The sequence below is a fragment of the Aureobasidium melanogenum genome (genome assembly GCF_000721775.1).
Source record: "Aureobasidium melanogenum CBS 110374 unplaced genomic scaffold scaffold_54, whole genome shotgun sequence".
NCBI classification, from domain to species: Eukaryota; Fungi; Ascomycota; class Dothideomycetes; order Dothideales; family Saccotheciaceae; genus Aureobasidium; species Aureobasidium melanogenum.
In genome coordinates, this window is record NW_024470106.1 from 1 (window position 1) to 20482 (window position 20482).

Below are 20482 nucleotides of genomic sequence, written 5' to 3' on the forward strand. Positions count from 1 at the left end.
GGAGAAGAACAATACGCCAGCTACAACACCATCAGGCAAATCGCCGAGAACATGGACAACACGTTGAGGATGCATGCTTTTGGTCGAGTTCCGGGCAACGACGGCGACTCGTCCAGAGACACATTGCTCAAGTCTAAGGAGAGTATAGAGGCGCAACTAGAATCCTGGAAGGCGTCTGCAATCATGCGAGGGACAGACCCAAGAAACCGTGCATTCGAAGCTGGCATACCTTGGGCTGTGAGTGAGGCTTACTGAGTGGCTCACCTCTGTTGTGGACTGCTGTCAATGTCCATTATGGAGATGGACAAAAGTCAAGAATTGACAATACTGTAGACGATTGGAGACGATCGAAAGAGCGATCTGCGACATCCCGTTGGGTCGTTTTGCAACTGTTCTCCATCTCCTGACCGCGGCGGGTGAGAGATTCTGCAAGCTCAAGATTTCGGCAACGGCCCCGCGGGCTGAGCTGCTCCTAGATCAGTCCTAAGGTGATATGGGTGGTCAAGGAGAACCAAGGCTAGAGCTGAGGCCAGATCAGCAAGGTCTTGCTGGACACACCGTGGCGGACCGCGGCAAGCCAGTGTAGTTTAACACAACTCTTCTTGACCTTGGTTATGCTCTCCCATAAAGACAGCGATCTTGTTCTTTGACCGTCAGGCCAGAGACACCGAGATGGGTATGCCTTTGTGTGCTCGAGACGTAAGCTTCATTTGCGACGCGAGCATGGCGATGTGACCAGGATGGGCAGCGTGTTCAAGTCCATCATTAAAATATCGTCGAGACTGGTCTTGCTCGTACGCTTTTGCTCCCTTCATGTGCCAGCACGGTAAAGACCAATACCTTTTCAACTCGAGACTCGGCGATCCGTCACCATCATCGAGTCGTGTATCTCCCGCTCTTTCTCGGTCCCGTCGCCCGTGGCCCGTCAGCCAATGAGGAACTGGTCGGTAGGCACAGTACCATGACTAGAGGTCCCGGGCTTCGTACGACGGCTTACAGCGACCCGACGGTGCTCGAGGAATAGACGAACGAGGGGATCGGGGTTGGAGACATGGGCTCCACGCGCAACGTGAGCGACAGTGGATGGACACGCGCATCGGCGACCGTATGGAGTGCGGCGGAGCACAAGCATTGGTTTGGCAGCTATTCGCATGGCTGGCGTCGAGCATGTACAGCTTAGGAACTCCAACAGCCTGGATCGCTTCGGTCTAGAAAGATGCGGTCCGGAGCGACTTTTGTCACACTGTTTGAGATGGCAGCTCGATGGATTGCAGACTCGCAGAGGCAGAAGCGTGCACGGACCATTGTAATCAGCTAGTTGTTTATTATTGCCCCAAGATCAAGCAGGAAGCGGCGCCCGGCTCACTTCGGCCCTTGCCGAGAATCTCGCTCTTAGCAGCTCAGACGTGGCGGACTTCTTCACTAACACCGCCGACCCGGCCTGGCAGTTGAGGGTGTCTCTCTTGGTAGGTACTCAACTCAAAGCGTCTGTGGGGCGGGTGATTGACATCACATGCGATGATTTTTTCGACAAATATCTTCATGATCCTGAGTCTATCCACCTCGTGATGGCCCCTCCAACCATGCTCTAGAGCAGTGCGAGGCAAGATGCGCTTCCGAGCGATGATGCTGCCGATGCCACGCTCTGAAGGAATCACACCGATTGCCTGGTCAGACAGCGATGTCAGCGCTTGCAGCAGATGTTGCATTTTCCTATGCTCGCCACCTGCTAGGCCGATGGCTTTTGCAAGGATTGTATGAGCCATGATGCTAAAGACACTACTGACGTAGATGTTCCTAACCACGATCGAGTCTGAATTTCGAATGATGGCCTGACGAACGGCCTCCTGCAGCGATGAAAATCTTTCTACACATGCCTCTTTCGCCCGACGACCTATGACCGTACAAGTCTTCGAAGTCTGGCAACTCCATGACATGAGCTCCACCTCATACATCGCTCTACACAGAGATGGCAAGGTCCGAGACCGCTGAATCGGAGGCAGAAGTTCCGCTATGTCGATCAGAAGCTCAGATGGAAGATTCAACAGTCTCACCGACATGTCTGCGTCTACAGACTCTGTGCGTCAGAGTCAGGGTCTACTTATTCTTTCGACATCCGACGTGAGATCTGCTCACACGTAAGCTTAGTGCTTGAAGAGACACTGGTATCGTCTAATGCCTGGCACATACTTATCAGAGCTCAGTAAGTCACATTTACAAACAATAACGCGATCATGATTGGAAAACTGTGGAAGTCCTGACGGTATCCAATCTCTCAAGATGCGGTCTTGCTGTGCGACTTTCTGTGCTGATCATGCGGAGAATCTTGGACGTGCATTCTGACCAGGAGGTTCAACCACCTCTCTTGCGTCGGGGCATCGATTGTAGAGAGTCGAAAGTCACGTAATACCTCGCGCAGAGACTTGATCAAGGGGCAGACCACAGTGGACTCTCGACAACTTAGCAGACAGGATTATTTGCGATGTCGATCCGTGGTTTTCGTAGCTAAAATTCCATCGCCACATGCCCTACGGTACGACTTGAAACATGCAGATTATATTTTGTATGTCAATCAGGCAGCCATGTCGATGTGGAAACATCAACTTCACTGTGTTGGGTTGCAGAGAAGGAATACTCATCCTCGAGCTCTTAGGAACATATGTGATCCTATTCCTAGCACAAGACGATCCAATCGATGAGTATCTAACCTGTTCGATATGGAAGATTTGTAGACGCTCAAGCACATATGCGCTTCCTCAAATAAGGACCTGCACTTTCTGGAACAACCGCAACAAAATTCTAGAGCCAGGGTCTAGTCTCTACTCAACAGATATCTTGACAGCAGTAGATTTGACGGAGGAAACAGGGTGGAGACTGGATCTCACGACTGTCTTACTTTAACCACGATCGCCCAAGATTTGAACTTCTACTGTTGATATAATTGTATTCACGGATCCCAAATCTCCCTCCAAACCCCAACATCCGGAGATGCGATCAGCAGCATATTCGAAATGTTAAGCGATAGATACAGATGGAAAGTAGCACCGGATACAAGAGTGAGTAATTCAAGTACTTCTCAAACAGTTGGAAGTAGAAAGAACCAGATCAGGCCAGTCGTCAGATACATCAGACATCCCGGTATCGCGTCTTTGGGATGCAAAAGCAACAATGCAACGAGAATGATCGGCGTGTTCACCATCAAGACTCGATGCTTCGGATTTAGGAGTCGGCGTCGAACAGCCGAAATTTGGCTCCTTTTCGGGGGACTTGGGGATGTTCTCGTACTACCATGGTAGGTTATCTCACCACCCAAGTCGGACAAGCCATCAACCCTTGCTTCGGCTGTCAATCGCAGGTGTTTTTCCGAGGTTGGAATTCTATCTTCAGGGCACTCTGCTGCGCCTAGAAAGAGTGCAGTCAGACGATCCAGAAGTTTGAATATAGCGCTGACTGCCGGCTCAACTAACTCCATCGTGTGGAGCGTCATGTCTGTCTTCTCTTTAATGCCGTATATCGTGTAGTCCATGTTGTGTAATTTTTCAGACATGCCCTCTCTCCAGTCTTCCGTGCTGTCGTAGATTTCGTCTTCCGAATTCTCTATGTCTTTGGATGTGATGGCCTTCGACGCGAGGTATTAGCAACTAACAATCCTTCCTGACACCATCATCGTGACTCACCGATGTCGAAATCTTGTCTAATTTGGTATTCAGTTGTCTGACTTGGTCGTCATCGATGCTACATCTCTCTACAGACTGATTCTGAGTATTGTTGACGATAGGTTGTCGAGCTTCTACTTGTACTTCCGCCTTATCATACATTATTAGTAGAGCTCCTTCTAGTGACATGAGATCGGAGCGTTCACGCAATACTCACCTTTCGTTGAACCTTACTGCCGTTGTTCTCGATAGATCTGAGGCAGGCTTTTGCTTTTTCGAACATGTTTGTGTGAGGTTTTCCAGGCGAGGAATGTGCTATGTGACTACTCGAAAACGAGGCTTCTCTACTCCCATTTGATCGACGACCTCCTTCGTCAACCCCGGGACGACTCGGACTTTTAGCACGGCTTCTCGAGCTTTGAACACTTGACCCGCTGATATCTTGACCAAGACCGTTGGAAGGATCGCCCATTTGCTCTGCTGTCGTTTGGTCCAGGTTTTCTACTGTCATGTCGGATTGGAAGACTTCTGAGGCAGCATCCATTGCGTCGCTCCGCACACAGTCTGAGTACGGTCTGCTTCTTTTGATGTATGCAGCGGCTTAGCATATATGTGTCCCCATCGTTCGCGTCAGCACTGTGGCGAGTTCTGGTCCTGATGCAGTGACATGATATTGAATTCAAAGCCGCCTGCCTGAGATATAAATTTGTACGTGGAAAGTCGATCCTTGACAACATTAGATCCAATTGTCATGTTGAAGTCATCTTGGGCCCCAAGATACGAGGCTCAATCTCCACATAAAGCGCAGATACGCCTGGCACAAGCTCAATACAAAGAAGAGATAAATTCATCGACACCGTGTGTTATGATATTTCTGATACTTTGACTTCCGCTGATAAAGTAGTCGCTGCATAGCAGATCATAGAAAGCACTGCATCTGAGGTACGCTCTTTTCACTCGAGCAGTGAGACACTAGCAGTGGCTGAGAATAGAATCGATGGATTCTTATCATGGAAACCATGAGAAAATGGTATACAGAGTATCAGTCACGCTTGGTGCATCCTGAGATAAGCAGATACTGGTACTGTTGGCCATTTGTCCTAGTATGAGGATTGTACAGAAGACGTAATCACAGTAGGCGAAAACAGTGACGGTTTCCTGTTTTGACGTCTATCGATAGGTTTCAAGATATCTGCGTTCGTTGTGGGTATAATGGCAAACAAAAGATTCTTCCGCGAACATACGCTTACGCAAACAATGATTTGCTTCTCCTGTGACAGTTTCAACAAGACTTCAGGGGTAGAACCCGGGACCTACTTGACCGATCTACCAGCGACAGTACATTCGACAAAGAAGACTGGATGTGGTACGAACATTGCCACTGCACCTATTGAGCGTTCTTGAATGACAGGAACCATCTTTGACGGATAGATGACCATCATATAAGCTGCCAACCTTTGAGACTCGAAATTTGTTCACTCTACCTAGATGGTTTCCAGATTTCCCGATAAGCTCTAAGCTCTCCAGATGCCACCAACGACAGATCATAGATGTCCTGAAATTGAGCATAGACAGATAAAAGCAGCATGTCTGCCAAGTGGAATGGATTCAGTGATACAAACGCTGCTTAATGTCTCTGAGATAGAAGGACGCTCATCAAACCTATCAAGGGAATCAGGTATCCTGGAGCTATACCCATGGTATGCATGACCAGCAACATACCCAAGACAGCCGAGAGCGCCACCATGGAGAAGTGACGTTTCGCTATCAAGAGGCGAAGCAGGTGAGCATCAACTGACCCTGCCAGCACGCTCTTGCCCCCTTCTGCAAGGCGTAACAAGGTAGCAATGGGCTTTTGGTGCTCACCAGTACCCTCTCCATCTGCTTCAGACTTCCTCTTTCGATCGCACCCAGGATCTTTCTTTCCTAGAAGTCTGATTTCTGTTCGTTGAGCTTGTCTTTGCAGTCTGTCTCGTTCCTGTGAAGAATCGTTCTCCCGTGACTGGTGTGGCTCAGGCCAGGATGTTGTCGTAAGCTTTGAACTGACTTCTTGGGCTTGGACGAGACGCCTCTCTGTGCGGACGAGGGATGCGTCGTGGCTCGTCAAGCCATTACTTACTGCTTCTTTATGACTTAGAAATGGATCGGAAATGTTTATGAATCGCGAAGTCGTGGGCTGTATGTTCTTGGCCAAGGATCTCATACTGATCGGGACTCGTGAGTTGCAAGTTATGATGCTCGTTTCACCAATCGAAGAGGAAGAACTGGGTGTCTCCATGTCGAACCGATTGCCTTCACGTCCCCAGACTCTCCGTTTTGCAATGTTACCTTCCACGATATCTCTAGGCGCTCCGGTCGTTGGCTCGATTTTATCACGCTCATCAGAGGGTATGAGAACATGATCCTCTGCAGGTGGTGAAAGTGCGCATGGTCTGCTGCCTTCCTGGTAGTCAACAGATCCAGAGGACGAAACACGGTTCGAAGATCCTTCAGCTCTTGCCTGCTCATTTCGGTGGCTAGAACCATTCCCACTGAACGTGTGTCTGTTGGATTTCGCCTTTTGGGTTAAGCTAGAAAGGGTGGAGACTGGCTTGTCCTCAATCTGAATAAGTGAGTTCCCAACCATCTCTGTCATGGAGTTGTCCATTCTGCTTATGATTTCGTGCTGTGCAATGGCCATTCTTTGGAGTTTCGCAATCTGGTTTGCCGCAGAAGTCAGCTTATTGACGATCACTTCGCAGGTCATGGCTTACCGATCCAGATATACCTTCAAGTCGAAGTGTCATATCTTCTATATGAGGTTTCAAGCGCTTACAGTCGTAATCGCACTTTGCTGTCGGTCTGATGTGAGGCTCGTCGATTGTGGGAAAGGTCTCGCCTTGAACTTCTGCCTTATCATTTATTCTTAGTAAGGTTTCTTCTTGGTTCGGGCCTCGAGCTCCTTATCCACGATGTCAGAACTCACTCCTTGTTCAGTGGGTTCATCTTTTCTAGTAATTCCCTTCAACAGCCTTTTTGTTGTAGCGGTTCGCTCATGCATGTTACCATTGTAACTGCTGTGGGCATATATGGAAGAAGTATCCCGGAACTGTGAGTCACCTTCAGGCTTATGAGGCTCGACCAAGTTATCAGGTCTAGTCTTCGAGGTTTGCAGCATGTTGATCTCAGCTTCCCGCGAGCGTTCTCTCACTGCAGGCTCGTGTCTGTTGGGCGGTTGGATGTCCTCGATCCTGACATCGCTGCTAGGTTGTATTCTTGACCATGACTTCTGAGATTCTTGAGTCAAGGGACTTGAAGCGCCACTCTTGGACAACGATGAAGCTACACTGGCATCTGATCCATGCTCATCTCTATCTCCGCCAGAAAGACTTGGACTGTTAGTACTACTACTTGGATTCTCCTCTCCTGGTGCAATCGTGTCTTGGTCGGAGCCAGCGGCTTGCTTTTCCATTGCCTGGCCTATATGTTCCGTCTTCATGTCGGATTTGAGAATTTCTGGATCTGAACTCATGTTGTAATTTCTACCGGATCAGCACGCAGATGACTCCTGTCGAAGGAGATGGCAGTTCGATACTTATATATATACTTTTATATGAAACCACCGCATGGAGAAACTGAGCAATATACTATGGGTTCGATCCACATAACGTAACATCTTTGGTCTATATCAGCTACTCTGAGCCACCAGGCTTTCTTGACGTGAAGATTCTATCACCATTAACGACTTTTTCTGATTTTCTTGGCTCAATGACCAAGTCTGAGGTGAGCGGCTTGATTTTGAGATCTAACATGATAGTGGCGACTCTTAGCAACAAGTTATTCACAATACATCTCATTTATAAAGACTGATTCGAATGACATGACTTACTCGAGATCAAAGACCAAGGTCTCGCTGCTGGCGTAGATTTTTACGAAATGCACAAGGTCCAGAATTGTAGTGTCACGACTGTTGCGTTCTGAGATGCTCATCATGCTCTCCCAGCAGAATGCCAAGAATCCTTGGCAGCTATCTTAGATCTCATGGCACATGATTCACGTCACATTAAAGTGCTTGCATCACACATTGATCACGAAACGTTCCACAAGTCCAGCCAATTTCATTCTCGTCAGCCGTTCTACTTACGCTGTAGGTAAGATAGAGTAGATGACCCTTTCGATTAGACTGATATGTTTCTAAGAGTATGCGATCGTCTGTAAACCTGATTGTCAGTTATTAACCATCTGTTTTCTCCTGAACATGGGTTCCAGGCGGTGAGATATCGTGAGAGAGCAAACGCCAAGGCAAGAGAAATGGGGCGAACAGAATCATGACTTGTCGAATATCAAACTTGCGCATGCGTGAGGCAGGGATGATCTCATCAGATTTGAGCATATTCCACGCGCCAAATGTCTCTCAAACGTGGTAGTCTATCCTATATAACGATAAGCATCCCCCTTGTGTTTGTTGGACCAGACTCCAACGTTCAAGACATGGATAGCAAGGCTGAACACTCAGCTGATCCCGTATCTTGTCACCGAACCAGCTCCGTCTCCGACATCGAGTCCGAGAACGAATCCAGTGATTTCGACGCGCAACGGAGCTCCGAGCTTCTGCATCCGGAACTAGACAAATTGTCTTAGAACGAGTGTAAAAGCTGGTCTCAAGTTCTTGAGCAAAACAAAAACTTCTACATGGGTGAAAAGGTCACAAGCCACATAGGCAGCAGATACAACCCACAGCACAAGCGCAACGAACATCTGATCTCGCTGTTAGATAAGGTGTATGTGGCCTCTTATGACGCGCCCAGAGAACGACGTGAGACAGATTCAAACGGCTGGATTTGCGAACAGAGAACCATGGGGTCTTGCTGCTTCATGATTCCCTTGAAGGACCCCGCACGCGTATCCTTGATGGACGCCCTGCTCAAGGATAGCAGCTTGTTCACAGGTCTGATAGATATAAGGCACCATTGTCCACGTCCAAGCTTTATGACAAACTCTGACGACTATCTGTATGAGGCCGAGATCAGGCATAGAAAGACTCTCAGCGATTCCGGACAATGGGAGGCTTTGTACACGATCAAGCGCGGACACGTGTATGATTACCTCTTCCAAATGGCCATGCAGACATGCGAATTCAAGTGCAAGGCAGTGATGGATGAGAAACCAACACTTTTCTTAGTCACGGCGCGAAAACACGAAACAGATATTCTTGAACACCTCTCGACGATCATATGTAGAGAGCAGGATAGGAATAATCCGAATCTCCTCCGCGCACAGTTTGAAGATCTTAGTACAGATTTTTAGCCAGTTTCGAGGCAAGTCACATTCGTTTAGAGACTCTTTCCTATCTACCAGACTGTCTCGAATCACATCCTCCTTCTCCTTCGCCCTAGATATATCTGATCAACATCCACTTCTCAGCAGGTGCTGCTTGAGTCATTGAATTATAGGGTAATCTTTTGGCTCGTCGAGCTCCATGTTCTATCTCTGACAACCATATCCTAACATGAGCGGCAAACCGCCGCGTTGTATACCCATAATCCCAAGCTTTATTGTACACCTCCATCATCTTGACAGATCCTAAGCCTGGTACGTGCTTGGTCAAGTACTCGAGTGTGTGCCAGACGGTTCAAGCTCCCCCTGACAGTCAAAAAGTGACAAATTCTGAAGGGAAGCAATGCCAACATCCTCATAACCAGCTATAGCGGAGGTTCCATGAAATGTCACAGGATTGCTCTTATGGGTTGGGTCATGTCCGATTCGAATCGAAGTTGCGATCAGTCTGTTGACTCTTATTCGACAGAATCGGCGGACCAAACAGCGTGACCTCTTTAAGGTTGAGCTTCGCGTTATTCTTCAGCACTACGACCGCCAGAGGGCAGCAATTGTTAGTAAGCTCTTCCATGATCATCTCTACTCTACATATCTATGTATTTTCCTTGCGTACTGCTTCAGCTTCTCCGTCTTCTTCGTCCTGACGTGCAGCATCTCCTCCTTCATAAGGGCACGCGACCTGGAAACCTTCCCCCTCTTCAGTCATCTCTGGCGCCCTGTCCAAGCACTTACACTTTCGCATCGATCTCCCTGGTTTCTTCCTTCCAACAGAGCATCTCGACACGCTTGCTAAGAGCTTTCAATCTTTGGCGCAGATGAAATCGTCCACCGGGCTCCACCACGCAATTTGATAGTGTCCAAAACCTCCACTCCGGCAGCATGATTGAGCGAGCAGTGCAGTTTGTCCCGAATCTTGTTCCAGAGACTAGTTTCATCCATGTTGACGTTCAGACTGATAGAAAAGAGGTACATCGAGTTCTCTCCTAACCATCTACATTTGATAAACATATCAGAACTTTTGTCAAGCTTGGCTGTCTCGCTAGTCGAATCATCGTTCCTGCTGAGCTTAGATGTGCCGAGGTTGGATAGCTCAAGCACTGGTCCACCCCTCTTTGTGGTGTCCGCACTTTCTTCATCAGTCCGTTTTCTCTTCAGCGTGCCTGTCTGATCCGTTGGACCAGGCTGTCCTGGAGGCAGGCTACTGACAGTCGGCGGGGACAGGTGAGATCTGTATCTATTCAGCGATCAGTCATTCGAGAAAAATCTTTGCATTGACTCTCTCTTCCTGTGCAGCAGTCTGATAGGCGATGTCGACTCGTTCAGCTCCGGTGTTGGGCTTTTTGAGCACGATCCCTTGGGTGACTCGCCCAGAGGGCGTTGTGCCATCATGTATAGGCGCACGGTTGAAGACCTAGATCGATGAACAATTGTTTGTCGAGTGAGTGGGCAAGAACGACCGATGAACGGTTGTGTGTCAAGTGAGTGGACATGTACGACCGATGAACTGAAAAGCCTTGATGTCCCGTTTTCGGCGGCTCTTTCCGTCCATCATCCTTGCATGGTGGCTTCGCGTGCTAGAGCTCAGGCGGCTCCATATGTGTTTCTCTGTCTTGACCGTAATCTGCGACCCGCCAATCATGCCGACCGGTTGGGTTGACGAGATTCCAACCCTTATCGATTTACAGGACCTACACATATCGTATCTTGTACCTGCGTTCATCCATGCCTCCGTGTTATGCATGGTGCCGAGATCGATATCTGCTATGCCATTAGCTGGTACAAACGAGGTTCGGTACACGTAATTAAGGTGTGACAGTTGAGCCCAGCAAGTATAAAAGCAATGACTGGCCGTGCTTACAGACTGGAAGATGCTATATCTTGCGCCATTTCTGGCAAAACTTGAGCATCTGCAGATTACGCAAGCACGTCTCTGATTGCTCGAACGTATCATCGGGCGCAGATATTCGTAAGGAACGAATTCAAACAGAACCGAAACTGCAGGACGACAATCCTCGAGTTTCGAGTCAGGCTATTTTTAGCCAACGCGGAGCTGTAATTTGTCTTTCACCTTTCGATCATTGATGAGTTCTGATTACAGAACATCAGGTTAACCTTGACCGTGCTCGTTCGCAGGGAACGTATTTGACATGACTAACTCAAGAAAAGGCGTCTCTTAACACGAGTGATTCTTGTCCTTTTCGAGCAGAGTTTTCGGTACGAAAATCCAGCGTTTCCAAGATTCGAGATTGCTGAGTAGAATGATGTTCAAGTTACCAATAAGCTCTACACTTGTTAGTGAAAGGATCCAGATGAGAATCTTGCAAGATTGTGCATTGGCTTTACCTAATGTGAACCTTTGGACATGTCGCATAGCCATCAAACACCTGGTCAGCATCGATGCTTTCGAGCCATGAGATACAGTACTTTTTGCTTACCCATACGCTTCTTAATCAAAGATGACTGTGGACTTCCTAAGCCTTGGCGCAAATTAGGGATATCATCTCGGCAAACTGCGTATCCCACGACTGTATCACAAGTGCTGGAAAGAAGAAATACTCTCCGTGTTTGACTCGTGTAGAGTAACGAGACTGCTAAAAGGTGCACGGGCGAGCAGGCGTCATGGATCGGTGAGAGTAGGGCTGTGTGCATAGATCGAGAACGGCAACGATATCCGTGTGACAAGTATCTCTTTCTCATCTTTCCCTGTCGGCCTCATAATTGTGAGCTTAGAACTTCCATAAGGAAGGTCGTTCGTTACTTTCTAAGAAGAGGTACTGAACGCAGGAACTACAGAAAAGGATGACACGTCATGCGCAGAAGACAATGTACAGTTTAGCAAGACTGCAGAAGCATCGCAACAGGTTTGCAGAGAGGGCCTATGCTGTCTCGTTATATCTTTGGCAGCGTAAAGTAGTCTCCAGGTATGGATGTTAGGTCTGGATATACATACGCAGGCCCGAATGGACCCACTTGTACAGAGCCGTTAGTAAGATGATGCAGTCATTATCTCACCACCACTTTGTCACAAATCGAGGTCCTGGATCGGAGACGCTGAGCAGATTCGGACCCTGTGGTTCCGTCGCGAACAAGCAACTGTAGAACAAGCGCGCCCGGTCTGCATGGCCTGGACCAGTTGTTCGACATAAGTGAAGGTACCATGCGCAAGTCGAGTGTTTCCAACATCCCGAACTGTGCAGCTATCCAGCCAGTCAGTAGACGTGCGTACAGAGAAGGACGAACCAAAGTGAAGCTCGGCAAGATGGGGACGGGCCGTAACGGCAGCTTCCGAGATTGCGTCATTCCAGCTAACAACAACACAAGCCACACCCTTCTTCGTAGAGCCTGGCTATGTACGACGATTCGACGATCGAAAAAAGGACCGAGACAACAGCCTCGAAATATGAGAATTATGACTCGCCGAGGATAGCAGCAGACCCTAGCCCACCGAGTGCAAGCGCTAAGCGATGCGCACCTGACGAAACTTGGCTGCGATCGTACCTAACACCAGAACCACAGCCTAAGCGGCCTAGCAAGACAGGGTCGATGGGCGAAGGTGTCAGAGGCCGCGATAGCGACGCAACACCTTAAGCTGCAACAACCCGGCCTCTTGTCTAGCAGTCCTTCGACTCGGGATTGTCTAGCACGACTTCTTCACAAGCCTCGGTCACGTCTCGTGGCTTAAAGAGGTCACGATCCGGCGCAACCAGTCCATCTAAGCGTGCGATACTCCGCGCGTTGCCCTAATCAATCCACCTACACACCTTCAAGGAATCCTCCTTTGTGCGCGACGATGCTCCGCTGGGGTTCATGAAGCTCGTAGAGAAAGTGCTTAACTATGCAGAAGGTACGAAAACGGTCCCGGGCGAGTTTAAGGTTCGTTCGCTACGCACAAAGTTGCTTTGTATCCCGCTCTATTGACGCGACCCGTGTTCCTATGGGAGAACTTGTCGCGTTACTCGGAGCGGAGATTCCGGCGGGAAGACCTTCATCATGACCACAACGACGACCGTTCGCGTCTAGGTGATGCCCTAATGCTGGCCGACGTCGATCGACTCGCCGACAAAGCGTGCGAGCTAAGTGAAGACGCGGACTCCGAAGCTGCTTAGAACTGTTTTGTCCATGGACCCCTCTGCATGCTCGCCGAGAGCTCCTCGCCATATGGCCAATTTGTGACCATTAAAACCATGTTTGTATTCTTGCCTCTACATCTGTCATCCAGTACTAATGGGTCGTAGTGTTCACGCTACCATAAGTCCAAGCTTGCTAAACCCGGTAAGTTAAGACAGTCAACCTATTCGCAGCAAAATGGTCGACTTCGCCATCGTCCTCCGTCCGGACGATAGACTTACCTCCGCTCTGCCACTCACTGGCAGATACATCGATGGTGGTGTGCAATCCTTCAACCACACAAGATATGGGCCATTGACTAACAAACCTATCGTGGTCAGCATTAAGACCAAACCGGAGAGTGAGAGCCTTCGGGAAGCTGAGGTCCAGCTCGCTGTGTGGGCCGCAGCTCATTTCACTCGCTTGCGCGACTTGCTCGATGAGAGCAAGGCCGAAACGACCGATCTCCCTTGGCTTCCCTTACTCATCGCTCAAGGTCCGCAATGGTACTTTCTCTTTGCGTCACGCAGTGCTGCCGGCACGACAGTAAGTCCGTACGATTCTCAAAAGCCGACCTTACAATGACGTTTGCCTCAGGACATCTGGACGAAGATCGAGTTTGCCAAGGCAAGCACAAGACTTGGCGTCTTTGTGTCGGTACTGCAACTGCTCTACGAATGGTCGGAGGCCCAAGATCGATCATGGTTTGCAAAGCACGCTCTGGTCAAGGGTTGAAGCTAAAAAGATATCCGTGGCCGGGCCGACCGATTGTGTGATGCTGTCCAACAGATGGGCTTCAACAGCTTATCTCTTGTGGACGTACCATCGCATACCCGGCCGTTCAGCCTTCTGCCCGCATGAAGTCGTGAAGTGTCGTCTCTAGACTCAAACCAGGAATTTTCAGCTTTCACTAGATCGCACTCAAGACATAGCAGCGAGGGTAGTGAAGAAGCAGTGTTTAGGACAAGTCGTAAAGAAGACAAGACTGTAAATACAGATGCTAAGAATTCCTCTACTGCAGCACTTACTGGCAGACACATTGGTGGCGATGTGCAAGTCTACCTTGAGCGCGATGTAGAATGCCTAGGTTGTGGACTGTGATGAGTGTAGATGTGTGCTCGGGCCCAAGCGCCTTCTCATGCCCTGCTAGTGCTCGCTCGTACATCGCCTCTGCTTCTGCGAGCCTGCCTTGGTCAGTGTAAAGATTACCTAGGTTGTTGACTGTGTTCAGCGTAGACTTGTGCTCGGACCCGAGTGCCTTCTCATACCCGGCGAGTGCTCGCTCATACATCTCTTCTGCTTCTGCGAGCCTGCCTTGGTCGCGGTAAACACTGCCTAGGTTGTTGACTGTGTTCAGCGTAGACGCGTGCTCGGACCCGAGTGCCTTCTCCTTCCCGGCTAGTGCGCGCTCGCACATCTCTTCTGCTTCTGCGAGCCTGCCTTGTTCGCGATAGACACTGCCTAGTTCGTGAACTGTACCGAGTGTAGACGTGTGTTTGGATCCGTATATCTTTTCCTTCATGGCTAGCGCTCGCCTGTAGATTTCTTCTGCTTCTGTATATCGGATTTGATCTGCGAACATGCCAGCTAGCTTCTCATATGCCACCGTGTCATTGACATCTATTCCCGCTTTCGTGTTTCAGTTCATGTTGGTAAGAATTGTCTGACCGTGCGGGAGTAGTCTTCTCTGAAGAACCCAGTACTCCTCCACGCTCTCTGAGGGCACCATTTACCCGACAATGTCCATCGCCAACTTCTGGCATGAGTTTCTCTCCGCCTCGTTCCTCGCCGAATAACGGCACCAAGAGTGTAGAACGGAATGCATGGCGTAGCTAGCTGTCTCTGCTCTGCCCTCCACTAGCGAGTACTTGATGAGCAGCGCCAGAGCGCGGTCAAAGTCTAGCTTGTCCTGTGCCAGCACTGTTAACCAGTTCGGCACAATAGTCTTTGAGTCAAGCCTCTCAGTACAAGTAACAAGCTCATACCAGAGATCGCCAGCATAGAGGAAACTCCAGAGTTGCAACAGGTTACTGGCTGCCTCGCTCTGGTTCTTCACCTGCTCGTAAGATATTTTCCAGGTCGTCAGCACACTTCGTTGTGCATATTCTTGCAGCGGATACTCGTCTTGCCGTTCCATCAGATCTTTCCACGTGCTGTCATAATACTCAAGATACTGAGTGATTCTCACAGCTGTCTGGCTGATATAAGCTCCGGCTTGTGTCAGAGCGAGAGGAAGGCCTCCTAGCTTCTCCAAGAGTGCGTCTACGCTGCTCTTGTCTTGCGCTATGATTACATGTCAACTTGAGCTTGGCTGCTCGACTCATTTGATACCAATAGGTTTTCATCGTACCTGATATTATTTCTCCCCCCGTAGCTTCTAGAATGGCTCGACCTTGTTCACGATCAACCCTGGTAAGGCGCAGGCTACTTCGGGGCGCCGTTAGCGTCGATAGCCTGCTTGTGATAAGGATGTTACCATGGTCTGCTGTGGGGAAATACTGTTTGACATCATAAGCCAGGGGATCTTTTTCTTTGGTCGTGTGGTCACGGTCAACGTTGTCGATGACAAGAAGCCATTGCCGGTTAGACGGCAGGGATAGCCAGTCCATTACACCTCGTACTATCGAAAGCTGGTCGGGACTTGCTTGTTCCGCAGCTTGAATCAGAGCGAGCGGTATCTCGCCAGCAGGAAGCCTTGCAACGACTTCGATAAACGATCGTTGCAGAGCATCTTCTGACGATCCATCGAGCCACAACACTGCACTATACTTTTCCTGGTATCGCCGGACAAATTCGATGCAAAGCTGCGTCTTGCCAATGCCACCAAGGCCATGAACGACAAACATCTTGCGACGAGCGAGATGAGGTTGCTGAGGGAAGAAATGTTCCTCCAGTTCTTGCATATCACTGACTCGTTGCACAAAGTGATCGATGGCGGGTACACCCTTCAAGCTGAAAGGGACTATATGCTTGTCTGAAACATACGACGTTAGCGTTAGCGGACAGCACCTGGTGTGCAGGTGAAGGATCGTTAGGAGGTATTGGGCATACTCGCAGGCCCGAGCTTCTCGACTTCCTGCACACTCAAAGCACCTAAAAGCTCTTTCGCGTATGCTGCCGCCGTCGCCGCCGCATACGGCTGCCATCTGTCGTTTTTGTGCGAGTCCGAATAGTCCGAGATGCCTCTGACCACCAAGCAAGGAAAGTCGTTCATCAAGCCTGCCGCCTCCATCTCGAAACACACGGCCCTATCCTCTGCTGCTCTTCTGTCTCTTTCTTCTCCATTCTTCATCACCAGGTCCCCTGACAAGATAGTGCCATAGAAGACTTGAGGTGTGTTGTCGTCGCGGTCGGTACGCTGGATTATCCGGAGACTTGACACGCAGTGGTCGCAGGTTTGACGGTCTTTAGGATGGATCTCTTCCGGACCAAATAACCGGTCATGCTGTGTCCCTTGGAAGCCGTATTTTGTCGCCATCCTGCGGTTATTCGCTATCGCAGTCAAGTATCGAGGGAAGTCGGGGTCCTTCCGCTCATGTTTTGCTCAAAGTGACGTCACTGCGCCTAGGAGAGCTTTCGGAGGCTTGTCCAAATGCCCCTTGCGACGAAAACCATCGGACTCCAGCTTTCCCAGATCATACTGCACCACTCCCCCATGCATACCTTCTGGCATGCTCACGATCACGTCACCGAGTCGGATGGTGGGGACCTGGCTGGGTACACCTCCACCGATTCCGACCATCAGACCGAGCTTGATGGGGAAGCTATACATCATGTGTGCAGCGACTGTTGCGGCAGCCGCCTTGCCTTGATGACCGCCAGGAGGGCAAGCGATGACCACGTTGTGCTTGCCAATCCTACCAAAGGTATAGCTGTTGTGATCGCCAGACTTCTGCTGTAGCTGTTCGTGCTCCTCGTCGAGCATGACCTCCATGGCCGCTTTCTCCTCCACAAGAGCGCAAATGATGCCGATGCCATACGCATTACGAGGTAAGGTGACGCTGTTCACCTTGAGGCTGTGAGAAACCTGAGGCAGCTGAAAGAGGAAAGAAGTCCTGCGTGACTGGTGGTTGTGGGAGTGAGAAGCGATGGTTGATTCTGTTGGAAGGGCGAAGATCCACCAACGCATCGAGGACTGGACTCAGCATCTTCAGCCCGATTCTTGTAAGGCCGCCAGCACAGCCACTGGTGCATCGAATGAGGCTGCGCTTGAGATGTGAGATGCATGCAGTGACAAGGATAAGCGGCGCGCATGAGCACTTAATGACGCACCATGCGCCGTACCTACCTGCTGTGTGTGGTAGATATCGTTATATTGCAGATCGGAAGAAGCATAGAATGTCAAGAGATCCATCGCACCTCCAACGGTCGCGATGTTCGAAGAGCTAGCCTGTCATCTTGTAAGTCAAGAGAGTATGACATAAATTTCAAACTGAGGTCAAACCTCAGGTCGTTTGTGTTTGACCCGTCCGGATTTCCGACCCCGCATCTCTCTCAATCACCCGTGAGCCAATCACAAAGTGATCTGTATCGGTCTGAGCTGAAGCGGGACCTACCAAGGCTGCGATCCGCGCCAAGAAGATTGCTGCCTGGACCAAGCTCGGACAACTGAAGACTGTAGTGAGCGAAGGGACATCAGTGTCTTCACCACGCTGCTTATCAATGTTTTGTGATGTCGATCTTGTTATCCTTCTCCCATCACGGAGCCAAATCCTCTCGATCGCCTGTGTATGGGTATCTTCGCTTCAATCAACATCATTCAGGACCGTCGATAGGTGCAAACCGCAGCGGCTAAGTATCTCGTCGTGGAAGGGTGAAGTCAATATTAGCGCGTTCACTAGAAGTTCTCAAGTGGTGCAGAGGGGCCCCAGATGCTTTGCTAGTGTATGCTAAGTCGTAGTCATCTTTGGAATGTATGCTCGGTTGTGATCGGCTGGTGATTGCGCGATGTTCTCTCTGTTAGTACAATTCACGTAGGACGATTGAGTTAGAAGCAGTATTAGAGTTGCCAATAGTAACCAGGAACAAAACTTTCTCTTTGCTAGCAGCTCTGGACTATTGCATGGTCAGGTATCGCAGTGATCAGAAAGCAGGAGGCCTGGAGCAATCTCTAGCAATGTCTGTGACAGTTTCAGAGCGGATCAAATGTCAGTCTGTCGCAGGCAGTATCAGAATGCAAGTGGGCCATATAAAAGAAGATGCGAATTCACCCTAATAACCACTGTGTCGTGACCCTTAGCAAGGCTGTGTGAAACATTCCCATGCACGTCTCGAGTCGTCAATTGACGAACAAATACTGTTCGTACTTAGAATCAAGATAGCTCACGGCACGAGTCCACATGACTGTTCCGTCACCACGGCTGCCAAAGTATCTCGAAATTATCTCTCTTGACTGTCAGTGCATTACAAACAGCATTGTGGGTCGCTGTTCTGATAGCATAGGGTTGATCAATGTGTTGCGCAGGTGACCCTGGCGGTTTTTCCAAGCCAAAGATCGAATCTGGCCACCTGTGCTGATGTCAGTCACCACCTGATCTGGCCAGATGGCATGACGTATACGAAATTACATCCGACTAGGACCTTGGTTGTTCTTACTCAATCATTCCGTTCTTATGAAGAAGACGAAGAAAGGAAGTCCGCGGCTGTCAGAAAGCGGGCGTAAGACCGTTTCTAGCACCTCCGAAATATGCTGAGGATTCACGTACTTCGCGCGTGTCGTTCAGCTTGAGGAGTTTTGGAGTTTCACAAAACTAAGTTTGATGCACAAAAAGCGTACAAGTGATAGGGAGCGCGGCTAGCTGATGAGATCACCAGCTTGGGGCTCTATGCGACGTATCTTGAGCTCGAAGATTCGGATCTATCGGGAGGATTCGCTGAGAACCAACTTCCTTAGAATGAGCTGGATCAGATGGGACAAGATGGGACAAGATGGGACAAGAATCAAGATTTGAGTGGCACTAGAACTAGGGCGGAATGCCGCTGCCTAAATCTTTTGGTCCCATGTCCCTTCGACCCCATCATACCTGTTGATGTATGTCTCTGGTTGTCTTGCAATTGAGCTATGTCCGTATAGCAGTTCTCATCGTTATGTTCGTTAATGCATGCGTTGACACAATTCCTCAGCTTGCGATCGTCACCGGTGTCCTGTCTACGGCAACCTCTTGTTCACAATACCGCCGCCCAGGCAGAGCCATACGCAGGCTCAGTAACCTTGCCGAACGGCATAAACGAAGCCAGGATGATACTGCTGCAGCACTTCATACACGATCTTGAACTCAACGAAGCCCATCAGGCCGGTTGACCCGACTTTGAGACTTCGTCCGACTTTGTCCTGTATGTCGGGAAGGACTCGTTCGTCGAACTTTGTGTCGTACATCTGTGATATCTCGAGGTGGCCTTCTTGCGATACGTCAATGAGTAGGCCAGCAATATCATACACAGGAGTGGTAAGTTTAGAGGACGAAGGAGCGAAGACGGTGCGAGAATTGTCCGACCAGTTCACGCCAAAGTTGACTTGCAGCCGACGAACATGCGAAGTTAGAACAGGACCGGCTTCCTTCAGCCAGGTCACAAGCTCGAGACCAGTCGTTCCCTCATGATATCCAAGGTGCAGAGGGAAGAAGATCGAAGCGATGAAAAGTGGCATGAACTCGCGTCTCACCTGCTTGCAGTAATACATCAGACCTCCTCTCTCCCAGCAGGGAAACATCCAGCGATGGTATGCATCGAAGCGTATGGGACGATCGCTGGTTGTATGTCTGTTTTCGCATGCCAGTTGATATATTCGGTTCCTGACTTCTGGTGGAAGACTGACGAAGGAGACACTTTGTTGTTTCCATTTTTCAAGAGCGCGGACGAAGACGGGTTGCAAGGGATAGTAGCTAGGATCCGCATCGTAAACACTGACATCTGAATCTGGCCCGGAAATTGAGGAGAGTGAGAAATCGTCCGAATGGCATGACATGTCGTGAGCGCGCGACTGATGTACCAAGATCATACGTCCAGCTAGACAACTTTCTTTTGGTCAGGTGGTGTTTGTATGGTCGGATGGTGTCCGTTTAGTCATTCGAGATTGAGATGATGTCAGGTTTCTAGGTGTCAGATGGACATTAACCTCCGACGAGACGACCCCAGGAAGGTGAGACATTACCATGCGGCAAGAATAGCTCAAGTGAAGAATCAGGCAGTAGTGGTGAGGACGATGCGTCAAAAGAGAAGAGAGTCGACGGAGAGCACAGTGATGTTTTGGAAACTGTAAAAACTTGTTATTTACTGTCGCGAAGGAGGCAAGTATCGGTAGGCAACCATGCTCGCGCCTTCCATTGCACGTAGGACACACGAGGTTCGGATGACGTCCAACCGAAAGTAAACAACAAACTCTGAAACTCTGTAGCAGATATACC

At 49.6% G+C, this 20482-nt stretch overlaps 7 protein-coding genes across 7 annotated transcripts; 2 read left to right on the top strand and 5 right to left on the bottom strand.

Annotated features, from left to right (window-relative positions):
• Positions 1-3383: 3383 nt before the first annotated feature.
• Positions 3384-4200, bottom strand: M437DRAFT_89261 (uncharacterized protein; the record flags this gene model as incomplete). Its single annotated transcript, XM_041029006.1, has 4 exons — positions 3384-3402; positions 3468-3619; positions 3678-3806; positions 3874-4200. 4 exons carry the CDS (start codon positions 4198-4200, stop codon positions 3384-3386), a joined length of 627 nt encoding a protein of 208 aa, XP_040874690.1.
• A 1083-nt stretch (positions 4201-5283) lies between these two features.
• On the bottom strand, positions 5284-7167 carry M437DRAFT_89262 (uncharacterized protein; the record flags this gene model as incomplete). The annotated part of the gene is made up of 4 exons (XM_041029007.1): positions 5284-5318; positions 5379-6354; positions 6410-6547; positions 6622-7167. 4 exons carry the CDS (start codon positions 7165-7167, stop codon positions 5284-5286), a joined length of 1695 nt encoding a protein of 564 aa, XP_040874691.1.
• A 1160-nt stretch (positions 7168-8327) lies between these two features.
• Positions 8328-8942, top strand: M437DRAFT_70614 (uncharacterized protein; the record flags this gene model as incomplete). Its single annotated transcript, XM_041025506.1, has 1 exon — positions 8328-8942. The coding sequence occupies one exon, from the start codon at positions 8328-8330 to the stop codon at positions 8940-8942; it is 615 nt and encodes a 204-aa protein (XP_040874692.1).
• Positions 8943-9761: 819 nt separating this feature from the next.
• On the bottom strand, positions 9762-10859 carry M437DRAFT_70615 (uncharacterized protein; the record flags this gene model as incomplete). Its single annotated transcript, XM_041025507.1, has 2 exons — positions 9762-10206; positions 10831-10859. The coding sequence occupies 2 exons, from the start codon at positions 10857-10859 to the stop codon at positions 9762-9764; spliced, it is 474 nt and encodes a 157-aa protein (XP_040874693.1).
• Positions 10860-13277: 2418 nt separating this feature from the next.
• On the top strand, positions 13278-13814 carry M437DRAFT_89263 (uncharacterized protein; the record flags this gene model as incomplete). Its single annotated transcript, XM_041029008.1, has 2 exons — positions 13278-13625; positions 13677-13814. 2 exons carry the CDS (start codon positions 13278-13280, stop codon positions 13812-13814), a joined length of 486 nt encoding a protein of 161 aa, XP_040874694.1.
• A 186-nt stretch (positions 13815-14000) lies between these two features.
• M437DRAFT_79551 (uncharacterized protein) lies at positions 14001-16821 on the bottom strand (the record flags this gene model as incomplete). The annotated part of the gene is made up of 7 exons (XM_041027194.1): positions 14001-14064; positions 14243-14670; positions 14818-15362; positions 15430-15699; positions 15763-16053; positions 16131-16558; positions 16634-16821. The coding sequence occupies 7 exons, from the start codon at positions 16819-16821 to the stop codon at positions 14001-14003; spliced, it is 2214 nt and encodes a 737-aa protein (XP_040874695.1).
• A 2460-nt stretch (positions 16822-19281) lies between these two features.
• On the bottom strand, positions 19282-20043 carry M437DRAFT_70617 (uncharacterized protein; the record flags this gene model as incomplete). The annotated part of the gene is made up of 1 exon (XM_041025508.1): positions 19282-20043. One exon carries the CDS (start codon positions 20041-20043, stop codon positions 19282-19284), a length of 762 nt encoding a protein of 253 aa, XP_040874696.1.
• Positions 20044-20482: the final 439 nt, after the last annotated feature.